Source organism: Chlorocebus sabaeus, chromosome 11 (genome assembly GCF_047675955.1).
Source record: "Chlorocebus sabaeus isolate Y175 chromosome 11, mChlSab1.0.hap1, whole genome shotgun sequence".
NCBI classification, from domain to species: Eukaryota; Metazoa; Chordata; class Mammalia; order Primates; family Cercopithecidae; genus Chlorocebus; species Chlorocebus sabaeus.
Window position 1 is genome coordinate 29,157,487 of NC_132914.1, and position 21,184 is coordinate 29,178,670.

The 21,184-nt window shown below is 36.5% G+C and overlaps 1 protein-coding gene across 12 annotated transcripts in view; it reads left to right on the forward strand.

Moving 5' to 3' along the window:
- The window catches only part of CCDC91 (coiled-coil domain containing 91), a 362,694-nt gene that overhangs the window by 192,459 nt on the left and 149,051 nt on the right, over positions 1-21,184 (forward strand). For 11 of the 12 annotated variants that reach the window (XM_007968045.3, XM_037990234.2, XM_037990232.2 and 8 more), the window contains one exon: positions 10,540-10,647. The exons of the other annotated variant lie outside the window; for it this stretch is intronic. In XM_007968045.3, the coding sequence (XP_007966236.2) occupies positions 10,540-10,647 (108 nt within the window). The remainder of the gene's footprint in view (positions 1-10,539; positions 10,648-21,184) is intronic. 12 annotated transcript variants of the gene reach the window in all.

A 21,184-nucleotide genomic window follows, 5' to 3' on the forward strand; every position in this document is an offset into this window, starting at 1 on the left:
TTTCAATATTAGAGAAAAACACTACCTAATTATACTGTAGGAAAATACATATGTGTGTGCTACAGATTTATTTTTATTTATTAGCCACCAATATTTCCGTTTGCAAAAGGCCACACACTATAGTTGTTACAGGCAAGGGAGATAAACTGATGAAATTGAGATATGCTTACGCTCATTAAATTTTCTAAGTCCAAATAAGGGTATGTACACAAAAACTATTTGTAAAGATGTTGGTCTATAAAAGTTTACTTTTGATTTTTAAATTTATTTCTGATTTGAATAGGTATTGAGAATGGAAAATTTTTTATTCTGAACTATAAAACAGACTGAAAAGAAAAGCAGAGCAGAGATGTAATGATTAATGTGAGGGAGAATAGCATTTTAACATGTCTGTTTTGTTTCTGATTGCAATCTAATATTAAAATGGAGGTTTTGATTTTAATCCCTACATTCTAGGTAATCAACTTTGGGAAACTTGATTTATGAGAATATTGATTTTATACCAAGGGTAAATTATTAGGGGATATAATAATTTGCCTTATCAAAGTATCATATTTTTGTCATGGTAACATACGCACTGAATTCAAAATTCAAAAGATATAGAACTATGTATTATAAAAATTAATTTTGCTCCCATTGGTGTTTTGGCATCTCTCTTTTTCCTTTATCTTTTCCAGAGATGGGATAATATGCATAAAATTGTCACATTTCTGATTTTTGGTAATTTGACTGTCAAATTGCTTTATAGCAATCAGAGAGGAATTTCATTTGAGAAATAATCCATAGTCTGATTTAGTTCATTTTACTCAGATCATCAAATTCAAAGGTTACTGTATTTTGTTGTTTTAGTAGGATATTCATGTAGCCAATTTTTTTGGTAATTTTGTAACAACCCAGTCTGAGCTGTTGTTAAATCAGCAAGCACTATGTGGTGCCATTTTATGATAGTGAGGTATTTCCATATCAGTTACAATAGTAATAATTCCCCTGAGCCACTTGGATGACTTTGTCCCTTCCTCTGAGGCTTCTTCTCAACTCACAGTCAAGCTAGAGCTTGGAACTACAGGGGGCCTCTGGCCCTGTATCTCTTCTGGGGATGACATCTCTTCTAATTTTTTGATGCCCAAACTAATGGATTTTAAACAGTTTTATTAACCCTTAATGTAATCACATCTGTCATGTACTAGTGATAACTTTAAACTGAGAAAGAACTAATAGAAGTATTTATACTTGTTATCTAAGTTCACAAACTCATTCTCTTAGTCTCAAAATCTAGTCTGACTCAAAATTTAGTCTTAACATGTTTGCTGTAATAAAATTGATTTAAATCAAACCTCTAATCTCTTGATGGCTTTTCAGTATGAGGAAAAGTTCTAATCTATGAGCTCTATATTTTATGAATGGAACGGAATTAATTTGGAGGAAAATACTAATTTTAAAATATTTATAATATTAAATTTTTAAAAATTTATTTTAATCATCATAAACCTAGTAATTAAAACAATAATGTTGATCCTAGGTTGAATCCACAGAACATGAATTTCCTATGTCATAAAAAGTAGGTAATTTAACTCTCAAACAACAAACTGTTAGAATACAGGATTTCACCATTAATGTAAAAAAAAAGTTAAGTGTCATAATTTGTCTGAATGCCTTCATCACTGGCAGAGAAGAAACTCTTCTTCTCCTCATATATGAGATGAAATGAGGAATCTGATACATAGAGAAACATGGTGCCTTGATGGACATGTAACCAGCAGAAGAAGAGTTGTAAATAAAAGCCACATCATTTAAGGCTTGATTCAGGGCTCCCTTCAAAAGAGTATGTACCGCCTCCTTGCAAAGTTAATTCATATGTATTTAAAACAAATATTTTAGACATCTAGATGAGTTTATTTCTTCCCATGACCAGTGATTTTATAGTTCAGAAAATGAGATGCGTAGGCCTTTACTGTATTAATACCTAGGTGCTCTACTTAATTGTATGAATGATTATGAAGAGGTTATTTCGGTCAGAATTCTTTTTTTCTTTTCCTTTTTTTTTTTTTTAAACTGCAACTGTAGCTCTTATTCAAGTCACAAGGAATAATGTGGCATCTGAGGGAGAGGGATATCCATATGGCAGCCTTTCAGAAGGTTAAAGTAGCTGGAAGGCAGACATACAGAGTCTCTGTGCTGTACTTAATTTTAGAAACTTCTTAATTTTAATGTGTTGTCCATGGCACAAAAGAAATTTTCACTGGGAGACTTTTGTGGTGTTTGAGGTAACAACTCTTATGTTACTAGATTCCCTTAACAACGAGGCCAACAGGAATGATTCCCTGTGTCCTGAAGATTTTCTTTGGCTTTCGCAGCCTCCAAGGCACTTTATAACATGGCTAGACTGTATTCAATTTTCATGTTAGATCTACACCCATAAGTTAACATTTTCCTTTTTGAATTGTATACGACTACTGCACTAATTCAAATACACAGAAAAATCTGAGATTCATTGCAATTCCATATGCTTCAGATCTGTAACAGGATAAATTTTCAGCAGCCTCAACTTGACCTTGCTACTTCTCCTCCTTTTTTAAATTAAGGAAAAAGGAAGGGAGAACTTGTTTGTTTCTTAATTCAGTTTTTCCAAAATTTTAGGTAATAGTTTCCATCGCTATCACTCTTCAGACAACGATAATTTACTCTTGAGAAACATGTACCTTCATTCTTCCCAAAGGTTGAGTTCACAGAGTCTGAATGTTACCTAACTTCTGCCAGGCTGGGCCACAGGAGACCATGACCCTGGACTTGAATTTGGATCCAGATTTGAGTAAATGCAATTTTTAAATCTAAATTGAAGTGTTTGTACTAGAAAATTACAAAGAATTTTACATTGAACTTTTAGATCACCTTTTGATGATAAATTTTACTCATATTATTTCTTTTATATTCCAATACATTTTCTGAAATGTCTAAATACTGTTTTCAGAGATGCCTAGTGTTTCTCCTCTAATACAACCATGTACCTCAGAGATTACTGGCTCACTGATCTGAAGCTCTTTTAAAATACATGGATATATGTGTATTTGTGTGTATGCATGAATTAAATCAAGCTCTCAGTTTATTCTCCTGAATTATAAGCAAACAAAGCTATAGATTGAAGTTTTAGACCTCCAAATTGGCTAAAGATGTGTTCAATTAAGCCAAGAGCCATTGGGGATTAAGACAAGTTGGTAACCAAGAGCAGCATTCAAAGCCAAATCTAGTCATTTGCCATCATTTGGATACTATTTCTTCTTTTTCATAGTCTTTTTTTTTTTTTTTACCAGTCTCTTCATCAAAAAATGGAGAATGTAAGTATTGTAGAAGAAATGTGTATTAATAGACAAAGTGTCCAGATGAAGTTAAAGTAATTATTACTTCATAGATGTACTTGCAGTAAGTATATAATTACTACTGATAGTAAGTATATTTATAGTACTGCTTCTAAGGACATGTAAAAACATAAACTCATGTAGTTCTTATTAGGATTAACTCTTTCACTACCAGAGAGAATAATTGCATTAAATTTAATTCTAGAGCATATACAAAAAATTCATGCATGGTGCATGAATTATCAGTTTCTAACTTCCATGCATATGTATAGCCCACAAAAATCAATGCTACATATTTTCATTCTTATACATTGTCCATTAATGGAGAAAATTTTAATAGCATTTGAGTGTCTTTGGTATTTTTCCAGTACCTAGAACAGTGTTTAGGAAAATATTTATTGACTAAATGAATAATAAATGAAGAGTTGAGTGATAAAAATGAAATAGCTGCTTAGTTCATGAAAAGAGAAATCTGCTTTACTGGGCTAGAAAAGCTAAGACAAATGGAAACAAAGGGGTAGAACTGAATTTTTTTGTGCCACTGTGTCTTTTCATGTGATTTTGGGCACATTTATTAGTCACAGTGTCTGTCTTCATTTGTAAGGCAGATATATAAAGTTCATGGAGGAAAAAGAGATGAATGGTTCTGTAAAACGACTGAGATTCATCATTTTTACAAATGCACCTCAGTCGAGTAGGCTCTCTTTTTGAATAATAAACTTATGATTTGTTTGCAATTTTGAGGGAATATTATAAGACATGCTCACAATTTAATATCCTTACAAAACTTGAAGTAATATTTTGATGAAAAAAAGGACTTGTGCCAGAAAAAAAACATGAAAATATCTCTTCGTAGCATTAGCTTATTCATTTGGCAGATACCTTTCAGTTTCACTCATATTATTTTTAGCTAAAAATGAGAAAACAGAAGAAGTAATAGAAATAAATTTTTTAAAAGATAGAAAAAAATAGATGTTTAAATAATAATTTGTGATATTTTTCCAAGAAAGGCAAAATTGTTGTTGATTTCAGATGATATTTTATGATTATTTTGTATATACTGTTGTCCTCAATAAGCTAAACTAAGTGTATAATTACAGGTATAATCAGCATAAAAGTTTTAATAATTTCTGAATGAAGGGACAAATAACCAGGCTTGCCTAAATCATGATTAATTTATTTAGTTACTCAATGTATTTGTTATATATCTTCTATGTGTCAGGCACTGTTGTGGGTGCATTGGGTATATCAGTGAGTTAAACACAGATTTCTATTCTCCTAGGTCGTAAATTCTAGTTGATAGATTATATTTGTTGTACATCTTTCTTCCTGCTTGCACTATATGTTATTCTCCATTTGTAAAGTATGACTTAATGGGTTGTTAGATCTAAGATTATTTTGTGACTTTCAATATAATCTAATTATTGTTGCTTACAATTATCTATGTAGGATTCCTTTATGGTCACATAATCAGTACAAAGATGATATTAATATTTTGAAGACCTTGTTCCTTAGACACATCTGCTTTGCAAATCTGGACAATCATTTAATTTGATGAGGCTGGAATCAGATCCGTAACAATGGGGCTATATCAAGGGAGGAGAAATCTGTGGATTTGTTGTGACAATGGACTGTAGTCTGGGTTGCAGTAGTCTACTTTGGCTATACTTGTATCATTCAAATTCCAGCATGCAATCAGTTCCACTAAAGAAATACACATCTAATTCTCACGTGTATTAACAGTTGGGGTGGTGTGGCATGGTTTTTGACTTAATATCTTTGTTTTCTATGTGTTTATAACATACTTTTCCTTCCCAGAATTTATAGTCCGTCACACTATTTACTCACAATTGAGTCAGTGGAGTAAAAAGAATGAATATTTCTTGTCTTAGATAATAACTTTAAAAATTGAGATCTCTAGTCGGTACCAAATGGACTTGGTAACAATTTTGGTGACTTGTCTTGGTAGTTATAATTTGAAGCTTAGTGAACTTTTTAATAAATATTGGTACTGTTGATAGTATATGTTTATGTAATATCAGTTTTCACACAGGGATCATCACTTACCAAGTAACTATTACATGGGCTGGTTATGTACAAGGCAGTCTGTAAAAAGCTGTTCATGAAGTTATATTTCCTGTATTAAGAGATCTAGAAATACTTTAACACTTTAAAATTTATTTTTTTCTTTTCTTTTGGGATGGAGTCTTGCTCTTGTCACCCAGGCTGGAGGTCAACAGCATGATCTCAGCTCACTGTAACCTCCGCCTCCTGGGTTCAAGCGATTCTCCTGCCTCAGCCTCCTGAGTAGCTGGGATTACAGGTGCACACCATGATGCCCCGCTGATTTTTGTATTGTTAGTGGAGACAGGGTTTCATCATGTTGGTCAGGCTGGTCTTGAATTGCTGACAGCGTGATCCGCCCGCCTCGGCCTCCCAAAGTACTGGGATTACAGGTGTGAGCCACTCTGCCTGGCCTAAAAATTATTCTTAAAGTGTGATAGTTTTCCTTAAGCTTAGTGAATTAAATCCTCTTGGATAATACTATAAATCTCTGATAAAAGTGTGGCTAAGACATAAATATATTCAAAATCAACAAAACATTTTCTGCCCTTGATAGCATTCTTTTCAATATAGAATATGTTGGTATGTATCTTGGCATTTCTATCTGTATATACTGTGAGAGTCTTAATGCTTTGTGGGTGTTTAAATAGTTGAAAATAGATTAGAAATGAAATTATTCTTTCATATATCTTTTTTAAATGCTGTATAAGCTCAAGGAAGGCCTCTTTGTCTTGGGTATCTGTAGAGACAGTTACAGAAGAAGACAATAAGTCAGCAAATGTTAAGATTGTATTATGAGATATGAGAAACGTAAAGGAGTCTTTGTGTATTATGATACATTAAACTGGAAGATAAATATTCAGTTATATAATAATAGAGCAAGTTATAAAGGCAGGTGGCTAGTATCAATGTATATTTGTATATCCACAGTGCTTAATCTAGTAGTAGGGGCAGTTTTGGAAATTACCTTGTTTGCTTGGATTATGGCACTAGTCATCACAGTGTTGAGCAGTAGGACCAATGCTTAAACTCCTTGTTGTCATACAAGTTCTTTTAATACCTGACACCTGCCTTCTTGCCTAATCATTTAGCTCCACTCTTAACTCCAGCTTCGGTACTCCAGCTATTCTTAGTTTTGTTTTTAATTTTTTATTTCCATAGGTTTTGGGGGGAACAAGTGATATTTGGTTACAAGAGTAAGTTCTTTAGTGGTGATTTGTGAGATTTTGGTGCATCCATCACCTGAGCAGTATGCACTGAACCCAACTTGTCGACTTTTATCCCTCACTCCCTTCCTACCCTTTCCCCCAAGTCCCCAAAGTCCATTGTGTCATTGTTATGCCTTTGCAACCTCATAGCTTAGCTTCCACTTATAAGTGAGAACATATGATGTTTGGTTTTCCATTTCTGTGTTTCTTCACTTAGAACAACAGTCTCCAGTCCCATTGGGTTGCTGTGAATGCCATTAATTCATTCCTTTTTATGGCTGAGTACTATTCCATCATATATTCATACCACAGTTTCTTTATCTACTCGCTGATTGATGGCCATTTGGACTGGTTCCACATTTTTGCAATAGCGAATTGTTTTACTATAAACATGTGTGTTCAAGTATCTTTTTCGTATAATGACTTCTTTTCCTCTGGGTGCATACCCAGTAGTGGTATTGCTGGATCAAATGATATTTCTACTTTTAGTTTTTTAAGGAATCTCCACACTGTTTTCTATAGTGGTTGTACTAGTTTACATTCCCACCAGCAGTATAAAAGTGTTCACTTTTCACTACATCCCTTCCAACATCTATTTTTTATTTATTTTTATTTTTTGATTTATGGCCATTCTCGCAGGAGTAAGGTGGTATTGCTTTGTGGTTTTGATTTGCATTTTCCTGATCATTAGTGATGTTGAGCATTTTTTTCATTTGTTTCATTTGTATACCTTCTTTGAGAATTGTCTATTCATGTCCTTAACCCACTTTTTGATGGGATTGTTTATTTTTTTCTTGCTAATGTAAGTCCTAGCCAGAGCAATCAGACAATAGAAAGAAATAAAGGGCATCCAAGTCGGTAAAGAGGAAGTCAAACTGTTGCTCTTTGCTGATGATATGATTGTATACTTAGTAAACTCTAAAGACTTCTCCAAAAAGCTCCTAGAACTGATAAATTAATTCATCAAAGTTTCAGGATTCAAAGTTAATGTGCACAAATCAGTAGCTCTGCGATACACCAACAGCAACCAAACTGAGAATCAAATCAAGAACTCAACCCCTTTTACAATAGCTGCAAAAACATGAAATACTTAGGAATATACCTAACCAAGGCATCAAAAGACGTCTATAAGGAAAACTACAAAACACTGCTGAAAGAAATCATAGATGACACAAACAAATGGAAATACATCCCATGCTCATGGAAGGGTAGAATCAATATTGTGAAAATGACCATACTGCCAAAAGCAGTCTACAAATTCAACCCAATTTCCATCAAAATACTACCTTTGGAGAAAGCAAGCAAAAACAAAATGGAGAAAGGACACCCTATTCAACAAATGGTGCTGGCATAATTGACAAGGCACATCTAGGAGATTGAAACTGAATCTTCATCTTGCACCTTATACAAAAATCAACTGAAGATGAATCAAGGACTTAAATCTAAGACCTGAAACTATAAAAATTCTAGAAGATAGCATTGAAGAAACCCTTCTAGGCATTGGCTTAGGCAAGGATTTCATGACTAAGAACCCAAAAGCAAATGCAGTAAAAACAAAGATAAATAGGCAGAACTTAATTAAACTAAGGAGCTTTTGCATGGCAAAAGGAACAGTTAGCAGACTAAACAGACAACCCGCAGAGTGGGAGAAAATCTTCACCATATGATTCAAAGAATACACAAGGAACAGCTATTCTTATCTTTGAATGTCCTTTGTGTATAGTGGTGAGTATAACAGGTCACCAGGGTTGGGGCAACTTTCTTTCTCTGATAGGCATCCAGCATATACCTACAGTGTGTGATTATCAAGGGAATGATTGTCTTCAACTTCAGACTGAGCACAACGTGGAAGACTTTTGAAAAAATCATTGTATACCTACCTTTGTGGGCCTTTTGTTGATCCATGGATTTAAATGACTGAATGGAGCTAAGATGAGACATTTGAAATATGTAAGAGGCCAGTTACTCTTGCATAAATTTCCTTTATGCTCCCTTATCACATCTTTGGCTCTTATTTTACTCATTATCCTCCTTGACATTTCAAGGAGAATGAGTATATAGTATACAAATCAATCCCTAGAGGAAGACTACCTATTCAAATTGTGTTTCTTAATTATGGAGTGAGAATATTATTTTATTTTATTAACTCACCTGTCCTCCAAAGGATATAATATGCTACAAATTGCAGTTGAATATTGAGTATTTAAATGTTGAATATTTTAGGTGTGGGATTATTTGGAACCATGGCAAATAGGGAAGTGAACACAGTTCTTTCTGTTAAGCAAAATGATTCTATAATATCCCAAGTCCCCAAATATAATGTCATTTTTTTCTCTTTACCAAAGATGCTGTGATTATTCTAAGGAAATTTTTTATAATTATATTATTTTTTAACTTTTCTGAAATCCCAAGAAATAGTATGTTTCCACACAGGTAAACTAGATTTATATCATCTAGTCACAGTTTAAAAGGATTAAGCTTTTGTGCCTTACATAAATTAATCATTGTGGAATCTTTGGAAGGCACTGTAAATCAAGGGCTAAAGCAATTCTAGTAAGCATTTTCCTTATATTTTGATAAAACTCAGAGCTTCATTTTCCTTTATTACTTTGCTACTAATTTTGCAGCTTCATAGTGACGAATACTGAATTGTAGGAGTAGTAGCATCATCAGTCTTACTTTTACGCAAGAAAGTTAGTTATTTGAAAATTCGAGACTTATTTAGTTTCACAAATATTTTTGTCTCAGCTTTTAAAAATACATGCCTATTTATCCAGCATCTTATTGCATGGTGTTTTCAACCAAGTAAATCTATTTTCATAACAGAGATTAAGAGATTTGGCTGATTTTTTTTTTCTTGGTGAATGTGCCAACGGTCTGTTTTCTATAAGATGTGTCTGTTTCAACTTATTATTTTGGTTATGAGTAGTTTATTATTTAAACAGACATTTAAAAATAGAATATTTGCTATAGTTCTTATAGAATGATTTAGACTTTATAAATAGCATGAAAGATATTACTGATAACTTATAAGTACCGCGCGCTAACCGATTGCGCCACTGGAGCCACGATATTACTGATAACTTGTTGATATAACATACAAAGCTAAACAGTGGGAAAGAAAAAAGATGATAATATTCTAAGCATCTCTAATAAGGAAGTGAGTGGGTGGAACCTCATCAAATGCTGATTTGGTTTTCCTTGAAACAGTGGTAATATCTTTGTATTTATCTTACTTGAGTTGCAGCATTTACAGTATCCAATTAAGTGTGCCCAGTCTCCCAAATTTTATTACTTTTTATGCGTACTGCCTTGAGACTCTGACTTAGGTACTTTGACTTATACCTTTTCACATTAGGAGCGTGAACTTTCTGGGGGGGCAGTTCTTTTATGTTTGAAGTTGCTCAAAGTTTCCATCTGCTTTTACTTGACTTGTGGTCTTGAAGATCATGCTTGGCCCATGGGATATTACAGTGTGCCGAGAGGATGTGGAGTTTTGTCAGCCAGTGAAATATGTCTGGATTTTTTTTCCTTTTCTCTCTTTTTTTTTTTTTTTTCTTTTTTTCAGCAGCTTTCATACACTCTTCATCCTGTGTGGTCTTCACTGAACCAAATTTATATTTAACAGAACTGCTCACCCTCTCTATCATCTTCTATGACTTGGCCTTTTTAAGGAGAAGATGTGTGGAAGGAATGTCTGAGCCAAAAAACTGTTATCTTGGCAATAGGAAAATGTAAAAGCAAAAGCTGAAAGTAATGTTATATATAAGTGTGCTTCAGTATTAACAAATACATATTTTGTAATTTAGGAGAATATCATATTACAGTATGTACAACTGTCAAAAATATTCTCATGCCAACAGTAGATTCCAAGTTTTGTCTGTGATCCAAATGATTTTTTTGCTTGTTTTCAGGCACTACTACAGTCTTCTGTTAAGCAACAAGTAGAAGCTATTGAAAAACAGTACATTTCTGCAATTGAGAAACAGGCACACAAGTGTGAGGAGTTGCTAAATGCTCAGGTAATAAAAGTGCACATCCATTATATATTTATACTTTTCTCCTGACTCTCTACCCTGAGAGCTCTATAACTGTTTATTCAGTTCCATTCCATTTACTTTCCTTGGTGTATTTTGGAGAAAAAATATGCTTATGTAAACTCAAAGGTTGAGAATTTTATGACAGACTCAAAATAGAACGAAAGACCCGAAATATGTGGTCCTCCCCCACATTAATGATTATTCTTGTGTTAATTTATGGGTTATAATATATTCTCCAAATAACAGAAGCAAAGAGATATCCATGAATGCATTATGGCGAGTAAATGATTTTTAGTGAGATAAGATTTATAAATAATATTTGAATTTTTAAATCACTTATGTATGTTTATGTTACCTTTCATTTTTATATAGGAATTGGCTTCTATTTGAGTTTTTCTGTTCAAATTTTTTTCTTTTCTTGATTTAATATCTTAAACAGCTTAAATTATTAGCTGCTTTTCATTAAACAAAGCAGCTGAAGAAGATTTATAGATGGGTCATAGCATTAAAAATGTATTTAAGAATTTCCTAGTAATATTTCTCAAAGATATAAAATTTGGTATGTGAAAATTAAATTGACTTCATGTAGAGCATCTGTGTTATATCATTGGAAGAAAATTTACTAAGAATTAAGAAATACAATTAGGAGTAGAATTTAAATGGAGATTATAAATGAACCACCCTATTCTCAAGATTGGGGTCAGTTCTATTAAATATTTTTCAATGTCATTTTAATAACTGGCTTGGAAGAGGAAATACACACAGAAATACACAAATATAATTATATTGTTTTGGGTAGTGAAGTACCAGGCTGTCAAGAGATATGAAATATAAAACTTTGTGAATAGATAGAAACAGCATGAGGCATATATTAGCAGAGATAGACTTGGTTATGCCCTAAACTCTCTGGCTTCAAATAGCAAAACTTTATATTTTACTCATGCTACATACTCATTGAGGTCTGTCTTGGGGCCCTGTCTCATGTTGTCCTCACCCTCGGAACTCAGCTGATAGTGTAATTCCAACGTGGAACATTACCTGATATAATTTTGAAGTGAAATAGAGCCGTGTTAGATTTGTATCTGTAATTAAATACTCTGGCCTGGAAGTGACACATTCGATTTCAATTTATGTCCACATGGTTCCACCCAATCATAATGGGGCCAGAGAGTGAGAGCCTACTATGAACTTAGAAGGGAGATAACTGGAAATACTTAGTGAATAGCACAAATATACCACATTCTTTTCTTTTGTTCACCAAATATTCGGAGTCTCCATCTCATAGACAAATTAACATATCTTGTCCTCTTGGGAGAAAATCTAAAAGTTCCATTTAGCTGGGGCCTCAAGCTCAGAAGTCCAGAAACTCTGGGTAATAGGAGGAGAATAGTGTGCTGCAGTCTGTACATTATCAGGTCCAGATATGGTCCCTTTTTAGAACTACAATCTAAATTGTTTTTTCCCAACATACCTACTATACAGTGGTGAGACAAAGGTAGGGTGTTTACTGTAAACATTCGCAATAGGAAAGGTGAAAAATCAGAGACACACAGCTGTCACTAGTAAGTAACAATTTTAAAGTCTCACGGCATAGGTTAAATAAGAGCCTTTGCCCACGAGTAGGGATTGCTCTTTTTTTACCATGATTATCTTTTCAGAGTTTTTTGACCGGGTTCCTGGTATGTTGCTCCTTGTGGTCTTGTTGGTTTTTTTATTTTTTAGTATCTTTGTTGACTATATTTCAAATGGATTTTGAAGATTATACCATTTCTGAACCTGCTTCCTGTCTACAAAATATTGGGATCCCAGGGGTCGTTTTAGGTAGCAAATAGTTACAGTTAAGGGTAACGATTCCTTTGGTATCTTGTCTTTTATAGTAGTCAGTTCTGTTAAGGCCATATCCACAGTTGTTTTAGAGAACTACTTGCTATTTTTTTTTTCTTTATGAAAAAAATTGTTTTTACTAGCCTGCCTTTGTAAAGTTAGAGAACCACTTTCTAGATTTAATATGTTTATATGTTTTGAACCTCATATTTGTCTGTCTCTCCTTCTATTTTATTGCAGAGATATATTCATTTTATCAAACCAGGGTGGAAGAAATCTTGTGGTCTCTTTTCCCTAAACCATATAGCCTAAAACAGCCAGAGCTTTATCTCTGCTTGGGGCACTTTATTGAGTTTTTACACACATAGTGAGTGTGGCTAATACACTTAGTTTACTACTTGCTGCAAGGCCAGATGTAGCTGGTATTTGATGCTGAAAGCCTCCTTAGTTGTTTTTAAGTGGCTGTACATGCAAGTCTTCAGATTTCTGTACTTTTCTATTTCCTGTGATTTGATGCTTGAGAATTTTCTTTTTTCTATGAATTCAGTGTTGAGCTTGTCTTTTTCTTTTTCTTTTTTTTTTTTTTGTAATTTGTTGGTAGTAGTTTGTTAGCATGTAAATATGACTATACCATCCATACACACAGATGCAATAATCATCAACTTGTCTACTAATCAAGTGAGTGTCACATATGAAATGTTCAATGTATCAACAAGATTTTTGACTTTGATTAGAAATATATCTTACGTACTTTCTCTTCTAGTCACCACTACCTTTTCTTTTCTTTTTTTTTTTTATTATACTTTAAGTTCTAGGGTACATGTGGATAATGTGCAGGTTTGTTACATATGTATACTTGTGCCATGTTGGCGTGCTGCACCCATCAACTCGTCAGCACCCATCAACTCGTCATTTACATCAGGTATAACTCCCAATGCAATCCCTCCCCCCTCCCCCCTCCCCATGATAGGCCCCAGTGTGTGATGTTCCCCTTCCCGAGTCCAAGTGATCTCATTGTTCAGTTCCCACCTATGAGTGAGAACATGCGGTGTTTGGTTTTCTGTTCTTGTGATAGTTTGCTGAAAATGATGGTTTCCAGCTGCATCCATGTCCCTACAAAGGACACAAACTCATCCTTTTTTATGGCTGCATAGTATTCCATGGTGTATATGTGCCACATTTTCTTAATCCAGTCTGTCACTGATGGACATTTGGGTTGATTCCAAGTCTTTGCTATTGTGAATAGTGCCGCAGTAAACATACGTGTGCATGTGTCTTTATAGCAGCATGATTTATAATCCTTTGGGTATATACCCAGTAATGGGATGGCTGGGTCATGTGGTACTTCTAGTTCTAGATCCTTGAGGAATCGCTATACTATTTTCCATAATGGTTGAACTAGTTGACAATCCCACCAACAGTGTAAAAGTGTTCCTATTTCTCCACATCCTCTCCAGCACCTGTTGTTTCCTGACTTTTTAATGATTGCCATTCTAACTGGTGTGAGATGGTATCTCATGGTGGTTTTGATTTGCATTTCTCTGATGGCCAGTGATGATGAGCATTTTTTCATGTGTCTGTTGGCTGTATGAATTTCTTCTTTTGAGAACTGTCTGTTCATATCCTTTGCCCACTTTTTGATGGGGTTGTTTGTTTTTTTCTTGTAAATTTGTTTGAGTTCTTTGTAGATTCTGGATATTAGCCCTTTGTCAGATGAGTAGATTGCAAAAATTTTCTCCCATTCTGTAGGTTGCCTGTTCACTCTGATGGTAGTTTCTTTTGCTTTGCAGAAGCTCTTTAGTTTAATTAGAACCCATTTGTCAATTTTGGCTTTTGTTGCCATTGCTTTTGGTGTTTTAGACATGAAGTCCTTGCCCATGCCTATGTCCTGAATGGTATTACCTAGGTTTTCTTCTAGGGTTTTTATGGTATTAGATCTAACATTTAAGTCTCTAATCCATCTTGAATTAATTTTCATATAAGGAGTAAGGAAAGGATCCAGTTTCAGCTTTCTACTTATGGCTAGCCAATTTTCCCAGCACCATTTATTACATAGGGAATCCTTTCCCCATTTGTTGTTTTTCTGAGGTTTGTCAAAGATCAGATGGCTGTAGATGTGTGGTATTATTTCTGAAGACTCTGTTCTGTTCCATTTGTCTATATCTCTGTTTTGGTGTCAGCACCATGCTGTTTTGGTTACTGTAGCCTTGTAGTATAGTTTGAAGTCAGGTAGCGTGATGCCTCCAGCTTTGTTCTTTTGACGTAGGATTGTCTTGGCAATGCGGGCTCTTTTTTGGTTCCATATGAACTTTAAAGTAGTTTTTTCCAATTCTGTGAAGAAACTCACTGGTAGTTTGATGGGGATGGCATTGAATCTATAAATTACCTTGGTCAGTGAGGCCATTTTCATGATATTGATTCTTCCTATCCATGAGCATGGTATGTTCTTCCATTTGTTTGTGTCCTCTTTTATTTCACTGAGCAGTGGTTTGTAGTTCTCCTTGAAGAGGTCCTTTACATCCCTAGTAAGTTGGATTCCTAGGTATTTCATTCTCTTTGAAGCAATTGTGAATGGAAGTTTGTTCATGATTTGGCTCCCTGTTTGTCTGTTACTGGTGTATAAGAGTGCTTGTGATTTTTGCACATTAATTTTGTATCCTGAGACTTTGCTGAAGTTTCTTATCAGCTTAAGGAGATTTTGGGCTGAGACAATGGGGTTTTCTAAATATACAATCATGTCATCTGCCAACAGGGACAAGTTGACTTCTTCTTTTCCTAACTGAATACCTTTTATTTCTTTCTCTTGCTTGATTGCCCTGGCCAGAACTTCCAACATTATGTTGAATAGGAGTGGTGAGAGAGGGCACCCCTGTCTTGTGCCAGTTTTCAAAGGAAATGCTTCCAGTTTTTGCCCATTCAGTATGATATTGGCTGTGGGTTTGTCATAAATAGCTCTTATTATTTTGAGATACGTTCCATCAATACCGAATTTATTGAGCGTTTTTAGCATGAAGGGCTGTTGAATTTGGTCAAAGGCCTTTTCTGCATCTGTTGAGATAATCATGTGGTTTTTGTCTTTGGTTCTGTTTATATGCTGGATTACGTTTATTGATTTGCGTATGTTGAACCAGCCTTGCATCCCAGGGATGAAGCCCATTTGATCATGGTGGATAAGCTTTTTGATGTGCTGCTGGATCTGGTTTGCCAGTATTTTATTGAGGATTTTTGCATCAATGTTAATCAGGGATATTGGTCTAAAATTCTCTTTTTTTGTTGTGTCTCTGCCAGGCTTTGGTATCAGGATGATGTTGGCCTCATAAAATGAGTTAGGGAGGATTCCCTCTTTTTCTATTGATTGGAATAGTTTCAGAAGGAATGGTACCAGCTCCTCCTTGTACCTCTGGTAGAATTCAGCTGTAAATCCATCTGGTCCTGGACTTTTTTTGGTTGGTAGGCTATTAATTATTGCCTCAATTTCAGAGCCTGCTATTGGTCTATTCAGGAATTCAGTTTCTTCCTGGTTTAGTCTTGGAAGAGTGTAAGTGTCCAGGAAATTATCCATTTCTTCTAGATTTTCTAGTTTATTTGCATAGAGGTGTTTATAGTATTCTCTGATGGTAGTTTGTATTTCTGTGGGGTCGGTGGTGATATCCCCTTTATCATTTTTTATTGTGTCTATTTGATTCTTCCCTCTTTTCTTCTTTATTAGTCTTGCTAGCAGTCTATCAATTTTGTTGATCTTTTCAAAAAACCAACCCTGGATTCATTGATTTTTTGGAGGGATTTTGGGTCTCTATCTCCTTCAGTTCTGCTCTGATCTTAGTTATTTCTGGCCTTCTGCTAGCTTTTGAATGTGTTTGTTCTTGATTCTCTAGTTCTTTTAATTGAGATGTTACGGTGTCAATTTTAGATCTTTCCAGCTTTCTCTTGTGGGCATTTAGTGCGATAAATTTCCCTCTACACACTGCTTTAAATGTGTCCCAGAGATTCTGGTATGTTATGTCTTTGTTCTCATTGGTTTCAAAGAACATCTTTATTTCTGCCTTCATTTCGTTATGTACCCAGTAGTCATTCAGGAGCAGGTTATTCAGTTTCCATGTAGTTGAGTGGTTTTTTCTCAGTTTTTTAGTACTGAGTTTCTAGTTTGACTGCACTGTGGTCTGAGAGATAGTTTGTTATAATTTCTGTTCTTGTACATTTGCTGAGGAGTGCTTTACTTCCAATTATGTGGTCAATTTTGGAATTAGTGTGATGTGGTGCTGAGTAGAATGTATATTCTGTTGATTTGGGGTGGAGAGTTCTGTAGATGTCTATTAGGTCTGCTTGCTGTAGAGATGAATTCAATTCCTGGATATCCTTGTTAAGTTTCTGTCTCGTTGACCTGTCTAATGTTGACAGTGGAGTGTTGAAATCTCCCATTATTATTGTATGGGAGTCTAAGTCTCTTTGTAAGTCTCTAAGGACTTGCTTTATGAATCTGGGTGCTCCTGTATTGGGTGCATATATATTTAGGATAGTTAGCTCTTCCTGTTGAATTGATCCCTTTACCATTATGTAATTGCCTTCTTTGTCTCTTTTGATCTTTGATGGTTTAAAGTCTGTTTTATCAGAGACTAGTATTGCAACCCCTGCTTTTTTTTGTTCTCCATTTGCTTGGTATATCTTCCTCCATCCCTTTATTTTGAGCCTATGTGTGTCTCTGCGTGTGAGATAGGTCTCCTGAATACAGCAAACTGATGGGTCTTGACTCTTTATCCAGTTTGCCAGTCTGTGTCTTTTAATTGGAGCATTTAGTCCATTTACATTTAAGGTTAATATTGTTATGTGTTAACTTGATCCTGCCATTATGATATTAACCGGTTATTTTGCTCGTTAGTTGATGCAGTTTCTTCCTAGCCTCGATGGTCTTTACATTTTGGCATGTTTTTGCAATGGCAGGTACTGGTTGTTCCTTTCCATGTTTAGTGCTTCCTTCAGGGTCTCTTGTAAGGCAGGCCTGGTGGTGACAAAATCTCTAAGCATTTGCTTATCTGCAAAGAATTTTATTTCTCCTTCACTTATGAAACTTAGTTTGGCTGGATATGAAATTCTGGGTTTAAAATTCTTTTCTTTAAGAATGTTGAATATTGGCCCCCACTCTCGTCTGGCTTGGAGAGTTTCTGCCGAGAGATCTGCTGTTAGTCTGATGGGCTTCCCTTTGTGGGTAACCCAACCTTTCTCTCTGGCTGCCCTTAAGATTTTTCCTTCATTTCTACTTTGGTGAATCTGGCAATTTTGTGTCTTGGAGTTGCTCTTCTCGAGGAGTATCTTTGTGGCGTTCTCTGTATTTCCTGAATTTGAGTGTTGGCCTGCCCTACTAGGTTGGGGAAGTTCTCCTGGATGATATCCTGCAGAGTGTTTTCCAACTTGGTTCCATTTTCCCCCTCACTTTCAGGCACCCCAATCAGACGTAGATTTGGTCTTTTTACATAATCCCATACTTCTTGCAGGCTTTGTTCGTTTCTTTTTCTTCTTTTTTCTTTTGGTTTCTCTTCTCACTTCATTTCATTCATTTGATCCTCAATCGCTGATACTCTTTCTTCCAGTTGATCGAGTCGGTTACTGAAGCTTGTGCATTTGTCACGTATTTCTCGTGTCATGGTTTTCATCTCTGTCCATTCGTTTATGGCCTTCTCTGCATTAATTTTTCTAGTTATCAATTCTTCCACTCTTTTCTCAAGATTTTTAGTTTCTTTGCACTGGGTACGTAATTCCTCCTTTACCTCTGAGAAGTGTAATGGACTGGAGCCTTCTTCTCTCATCTCGTCAAAGTCATTCTCCGTCCAGCTTTGATCCGTTGCTGGCGATGAGCTGCGCTCCTTTGCCGGGGGCGATGCGCTCTTATTTTTTGAATTTCCAGCTTTTCTGCCCTGCTTTTTCCCCATCTTTTTGGTTTTATCTGCCTCTGGTCTTTGATGATGGTGTCGTACTGATGGAGTTTTGGTGTGGGTGTCCTTCCTGTTTGTTAGTTTTCCTTCTAACAGTCAGGACCCTCAGCTGTAGGTCTGTTGGAGATTGCTTGAGGTCCACTCCAGACCCTGTTTGCCTGGGTATCAGCAGCAGAGGCTGCAGAAGATAGAATATTGCTGAACAGCGAGTGTACCTGTCTGATTCTTGCTTTGGAAGCTTCCTCTCAGGGGTGTACTCCATGGTGTGAGGTGTGGGGTGTCGGTCTGCCCCTAGTGGGGGATGTCTCCCAGTTAGGCAACTCAGGGGTCAGGGACCCACTTGAGCAGGCAATCTGTCCGTTCTCAGATCTCAGCCTCCATGTTGGGAGATCCACTGCTCTCTTCAAAGCTGTCAGACAGAGTCGTTTGCATCTGCAGAGGTTTCAGCTGCTTTTTGTTGTTGTTGTTTGTTGTTGTTGTTTAGCTGTGCCCTGTCCCTAGAGGTGGAGTCTACAGAGACAGGCAGACCTCCTTGAGCTGTTGTGAGCTCCACCCAGTTTGAGCTTCCCAGTGGCTTTGTTTACCTACTTAAGGGTCAGCAATGGCAGGCGCCCCTCCCCCAGCCTCACTGCTGTCTTGCTGGGAGATCGCAGACTGCTGTGCTAGCAATGAGGGAGGCTCTGTGGGCGTGGGACCCTCCCGGCCAGGTGTGGGATATAGTCCCCTGGTGTGCCCGTTTGCTAAGATCCTTGGTAGAGCACAGTATTGGGGTGCAAGTTACCTGATTTTCCAGGTGTTGTGTGTCTCAGTTCCCCTGGCTAGGAAAAGGGATTCCCTTCCCCCTTGCGCTTCCCAGATGAGGGGATGTCTCGCCCTGCTTCAGCTCTGGCTGGTCGGGCTGCAGCAGCCGACCAGCACTGATTGTGAGGCACTCCCTAGTGAGATAAACCCAGTACCTCAGTTGAAAATGCAGAAATCACCTGTCTTCTGTGTCGCTCGCGCCTGAGCTTGTCTTTTTCTTATAATGCCTTGTCAAAAGTGGCCGATTATGGAGTTATTAAAATGATTCAGCCAAGTTACAGATGAAAAGGTTAATACATGAAAATCAGTGTGTTTCTACACACCGGAAATGACAAATTGGAGAGGAAGTTAAGAAAGCAATCTCCCCGGACGTGGTGACTCAAGCCTGTAATCCCAGCACTTTGGGGGGCCGAGACCGGCGGATCATGAGGTCAGGAGATCGAGACCATCCTGGCTAACACGGTGAAACCCTGTTGCTACTAAAAAATACAAAAAGCTAGCTGGGCGAGGTGGCGGGCACCTGTAGTCCCAGCTACTCGGGAGGCTGAGGCAGGAGTATGGCATGAACCCGGGAGGCGTAGCTTGCAGTGAGCTGAGATCCGGCCACTGCACTCCAGCCTGGGTGACACAGCGAGACTCCGTCTCAAAAAAAAAAAGAAAGCAATCTCATTTACAATAGTATCTAAAAGAATAAAAGATAGGAATAAGTTTAACTAAGGTGATAAGAAACTTGTATTCTACAAACTACAAAACATAGCTGAAAGAAATTTAAAATGACCCAAGGAAATGGAAAGATATCCCGTGTTTATTGATTGGAAATACTTGGTGAGGAACACCACAGGACATTTATAGGGTTATAAGCAGTTCAGTATGATAAAGTGTGCTTAAAAAGCAAAGATTAGTCTTTGTGGTGCCTCACGCCTGTAATCCCAGCACTTTGGGAGGCCAAGGCGGGCGGATCACGAGGCCAGGAGATTGAGACTATCCTTGCTAACAGGGTGAAAGCCCGATCTCTACTAAAAACACAAAAAGCTAGCCGGGCATGGTGGCGGGCACCTGTAGTCTCAGCTACTGGGGAGGCTGAGGCAGGAGAATGGCGTGAACCCGGGAGGCGGAGCTTGCAGTGACCCAAGATCCCACGGCTCCACTCCAGCCCGGGCGACAGAGCGAGACTCCGTCTCAAAGAAAAAAAAAAAAGCAAAAGGGAGATTTGATTAGTATGTGTTAATAAAATCATGTAAGATATAGAAATGGTGACTCCACATTTGTTCTTCAAATTATATTTCTTAAGATACCATTTGAAATGAAATTAGTACATTAAGGTTAACAACAACAGAAATGTTTTTGAGAAAAGTGCAAATCTAATAGCTGTATGGTTCCTTAGGAATCATTTAGTTCAACCTTTTCTGTTTCTTGCTGTCTCTCTCCCTTTTTCAGATTAACAATTTAAGTTAATTCTAAAGCAGAGTAATTAGAAGCATGCACTCTAGAGTCAGACTGTATGAATTGATCCCTGGCTTTGTCACTTAGGACAAGTCTCTTAATCTCTCTGTGCATCATTTTTGCCCTCCGTGGATGAGATACACAAGTAATTACTACCTCATAGTACTGTTACATGTATTTCATGACATCCGATTTGCATAGTGCTTAGATTAGAACTTGGCATATTCTGTGGGTGTTTATTGGCTGCATTATCTTAGTAATTCTTAGCTAAGACCATTTGTATAGCTCGTATCAGAACTAGGGCTGGGATTCAGGGTTTTCTAATTTCTAGTCTTTAGAAGGAAAGTTTGTTACTGGTATTTCATATGTTGTCTTGTCAAAGAACTTTTACTTTTTACAAAATTTACTTTGGTGTCACTGTTGTATATGAATACTAGACCAACCTTTTCTTCCTCTGTACTATTTCAACTCACACTTTTGACACCAGATGTGTGGGAGTTTTCTGAATCAACAACCCGTTCTCC